This window comes from Nuphar pumila, chromosome 8, assembly GCF_984573655.1.
Source record: "Nuphar pumila chromosome 8, dmNupPumi1.hap1.1, whole genome shotgun sequence".
NCBI classification, from domain to species: domain Eukaryota; kingdom Viridiplantae; phylum Streptophyta; class Magnoliopsida; order Nymphaeales; family Nymphaeaceae; genus Nuphar; species Nuphar pumila.
The window spans coordinates 113,181,221-113,185,059 of record NC_143256.1 but is presented as its reverse complement, the minus strand read 5'-3'; the positions used below and the strand labels follow the sequence as shown (position 1 = coordinate 113,185,059).

The 3,839-nt window shown below is 41.7% G+C and overlaps 1 protein-coding gene across 1 annotated transcript; it reads right to left on the bottom strand.

Annotated features, from left to right (window-relative positions):
* Positions 1-582: 582 nt before the first annotated feature.
* LOC149830269 (uncharacterized) lies at positions 583-2,063 on the bottom strand. Its single transcript, XM_090016406.1, has one exon. It carries the CDS (start codon positions 1,896-1,898, stop codon positions 921-923), a length of 978 nt encoding a protein of 325 aa, XP_089872532.1. The 5' UTR covers positions 1,899-2,063; the 3' UTR covers positions 583-920.
* Between the last annotated feature and the right edge of the window lie 1,776 nt (positions 2,064-3,839).

Below are 3,839 nucleotides of genomic sequence, written 5' to 3'. Positions count from 1 at the left end.
ATATATATATATATATATATATATATATATATATATATATATATATATATATATATATATATATATATATATATATATATATATATATATATATATATATATATATATTATCGTGACCAAACGGAGGAGTTAAATACAACGAGAAAGAGAGAGATAAAGATAACATTGAAAACAGTTGGAGACGATATGGGAACGATTAGCCAATGCTAATATATTTAGGATAGATTGGGAAGGATCTAGAAACGGTGAGGTATACTTACTATTGTCAAATCTGTTGCGGATATAGCCACCGAGTGCTCAACTGTGAGTCCTTATCCTTCAACAGTCTTTGATTGGTCCTCGTCGATCGGTACAACATTTGTTTCTTCCCTACACCCGTAGCCTTCATCTAGGGATCCATTGTGATTGTACAGAAGAGTGATCAGAGTGTTCAAATGAAAAAAAATTCAAGCACAATATTTTGCAAATCTTGCTATCTTTTATACATAAAATCGATGTTACGTTCTCACAATAGTTGCAATCCTAGACCCCTGTCTTTTTGTGCAGAGAGAGAGACATCCCAAAATAGACAGCAGAGAATGCTCAAGTATTTCAATACATTTCAACATACGTGTATTTACATCATCGAATCAATTCAAGAAACCAAGAAAGAAACCAGTTCAACCGCCCTCACTGGCTTCAAAATGAAGAGGGAGAAAACTTTGAGAGCCACTATCACCTCTCACTCCTCCACGCATACAACAAGAGGGAGAAGCCCGAGTTGGGGCTGCTCCCACTCTGATTACTCGACAAGTATTTCAATACATTTCAACATCGTGTATTTACATCATCGAATAAATTCAAGAAACCAAGAAAGAAACCAGTTCAACCGCCCTCACTGGCTTCAAAATGAAGAGGGAGAAAACTTTTGAGAGCCACTATCACCTCTCACTCCTCCACGCATACAACAAGAGGGAGAAGCCCGAGTTGGGGCTGCTCCCACTCTGATTACTCGACTCACTCACGCTTTCTGCCCACTGCAACACCGAATTCGCCGACTCGGTGGACGAGGAGACGCTCTTCCTCAGAAGCCTCTTCTCCGGCCCCTTCACCACTAGCTCCGGCCAGACTCCCCCCAACGCCAAACCCCCACCACCACCACCACCTGCCTGAAAAATGAAGACGGCGTGGCCACCACCGTTGAACAACCAATTGTACACGTCCCAGAAGATCTCCACCGTCGATCCGTCGACGACCACCCTCTGGTTCCCCCGGAATTTCCACGCCAGCCTCTTCACCGCCAGCACCGACTTGCCGTCCACCTTCACCACCAACCTCGCATCTTTCCCTTCCCCACCGCTGCACTCGATCCCGATCTCGTGCTCGCGGCCGGTGCCGCCGAAGCGGGCGGTGGTGGCGTAGTTCCGGCGGCCGAAGACGTGCTCCCGCCTCGAGACGAGGGCCGGGAGGCTGTCGCCGGAGGCGGGGAGCTCAGCTCCCCCGGCGTGGCGGAGCGCCTGGTCGGGGAGGTCTCCGAGGAGGAACGCCACCCGCCCAGCGTCGACGACGCAGAGGTAGAAGTTGCTGGTAGGCTCGGGGCCGTGGTCGAAATGGGCTCGGGCGAAGCTCCAGAAGAGCTTGGCCTGGCCAAGGGGCCTGGAGCCGTGCTTGGCGCGGAAGAGGTGGAGGGGGGAAGGCGGGGAGATGTCGATGGTGCAGGCGGAGCCGTGGAGGTGGACGGTGAGGGAGTGGCCGAGGAGGGTGGTCGACCAGGTGAGGGTGAGGAGGGAGGGGTGGCCGCACAGGTCGTCCAGGTGGTAGATGCAGGTGATGAGGTTCTGGGACATGTTGCCCTTGCTGGATATGGTGGGATCAGGGTCTGGTGGGCCGAAACATGATGGTGAGAAGGGTTGGATCATTTCTTCTTCCTCTTCTTTCAATCTTTTCGCAGAGAGAGAGAGAGAGAGAGAGTTTTGATTCGGTGCAGGGAGGGTGTTGTTGAGAGAGATGCTATGTTATGTATATATATAGAGAGAGAGATCGGAAGAGAAGAATGGGGGAGGAGAGGAGAATGGAGAGGAGAGTGTGTTGTTTTGAGGTGGTGGCTTTTGCTATTTATTTATTTAAGAGTGTCTGGCTTGGTTGATGGGGAGCTTTGGATCCTTTGAGTGTTGGAGAGAAGAGGGGAAGAGAGCATGTGATGCTGTGTGACGTGGGCGGTGGATGGTTCAAAGTTATAGCTTGATTTGCGGGAATGCCAGGTAGTAAAGCGCGAAGACAGTTTATGTGTCGTTATGAGCTGGTATCCACTGTCCCTCACTCTCCTGTTCCTCTGTCAAACTACGACAAAAGGAAAGGTCTTCCCCACCTTTCCCCACACCTGTGCACTAACACTTATCCAATCCCATGGTTTATTTGTAAGGAATAGACAGTTGCATCTTCTTTTAGATGTTTGAATATTTGCAAAAAAATTTAAGTTATTGATTTTCGACTCTTAAAAGATCATAAATCAATAATTTAATATTAGGTCATGAATGTGTTAAAGAACTATGAGCATTTCCATATTTCCAATTAATATATTCTAGTTATCCTATACGAAATATGAGCATTTCCAAAGTGTTTTTTTTTTTTGCAAATCCAACCATGTGGATGTGCTTGGCATATGGTGAATTTGCTAGGAATAAACCATTGAATCATGTATTTTGGATTGAAAAAATGTGTTTTTTGAATGCTTGAATATTGATGAAGATTATGAGCCATTGATTTTAAAGTCTTAAAAAAATATCTTTTATGCATCAAAATAGGATGATTCAAGAGCTGGTTTTTATAAAACCAAGCATGCAGATCGCATTTGTATGTTTAGATTCATAAAAAAAATCTATGAAAATCATGGTTCACACATTAGTTCTCATATTCTAGTGATTATATATATATAAAGAACTCAAGTCAAGTTTTGACTAAATTTGACCTCATGGATGAGGTCATGAATGTGTTAAGCATGATCAAAATAACAAGAATAGACCCTTAAATAATAGATTTTGGACATAAAAATGTTCTTTTAAGATTTGAAAATTTGGTACATTGTAAAGCCATTGAATTTTTAATATGATTCAAACACCGGGATCAACTAACCTTGGTAAGTAGATCAGACTTGGAAGGTAAGCTGTACAAAAAATAAAAAAATAAAAATATTATATTTTTTTACTAGAGGGTAGCAAATATTACCTATAAATAACCTTTTATATGTGATTTACATGTTTTTTTAGTGATAATCAGCTACTAGATCGTCCAATTGCGACAGGTAGGTTGGCTTGTATAGGGTTTCAAAAATCAACAACCTAAAATATTCTATACATTTCTAGATCATAAAAATGTGTTTTTCATCAAAAAGATATGATTCAAAAGTTTCCAACCATTTTGGACATGTTAAATCCATCTATAAGGTCCAAATGAATAAAAAAAACCCTGTGCCACGGAGATTCAAATGCATCTCTCTCTCTCTCTCTCTCTCTCTCTGTATATATATATATATATATATATATATATATATATATATATATATATATATATATATATATATATATATATATATATATATATATATATATATATATATCAAGAGTGAGAGAGGGTGGTAGATGCCTACCACCTTCCCAGCAAGTCCCAACCAGTCGCTAATCTGTTTTTTTTTGCTTAAAACTCTTTTAGTGTGGTCAGTAGACTGCCTCTAAAAGTTGTTTTAATGATTTTTCAGCCTACAACCATTAGATAGCGTGTGGTTCACCATTGCTTAGTGGACAAGGTGGTCTCTCTCTATATACATGTGGGTAAATATTGGCTACTAATGAAGGTAATAACTA

Bases quoted from the DNA above. Each gene is read 5' to 3' on its own strand.
- LOC149830269 (XM_090016406.1), bottom strand. From the start codon at position 1,898: ATGATCCAACCCTTCTCACCATCATGTTTCGGCCCACCAGACCCTGAT.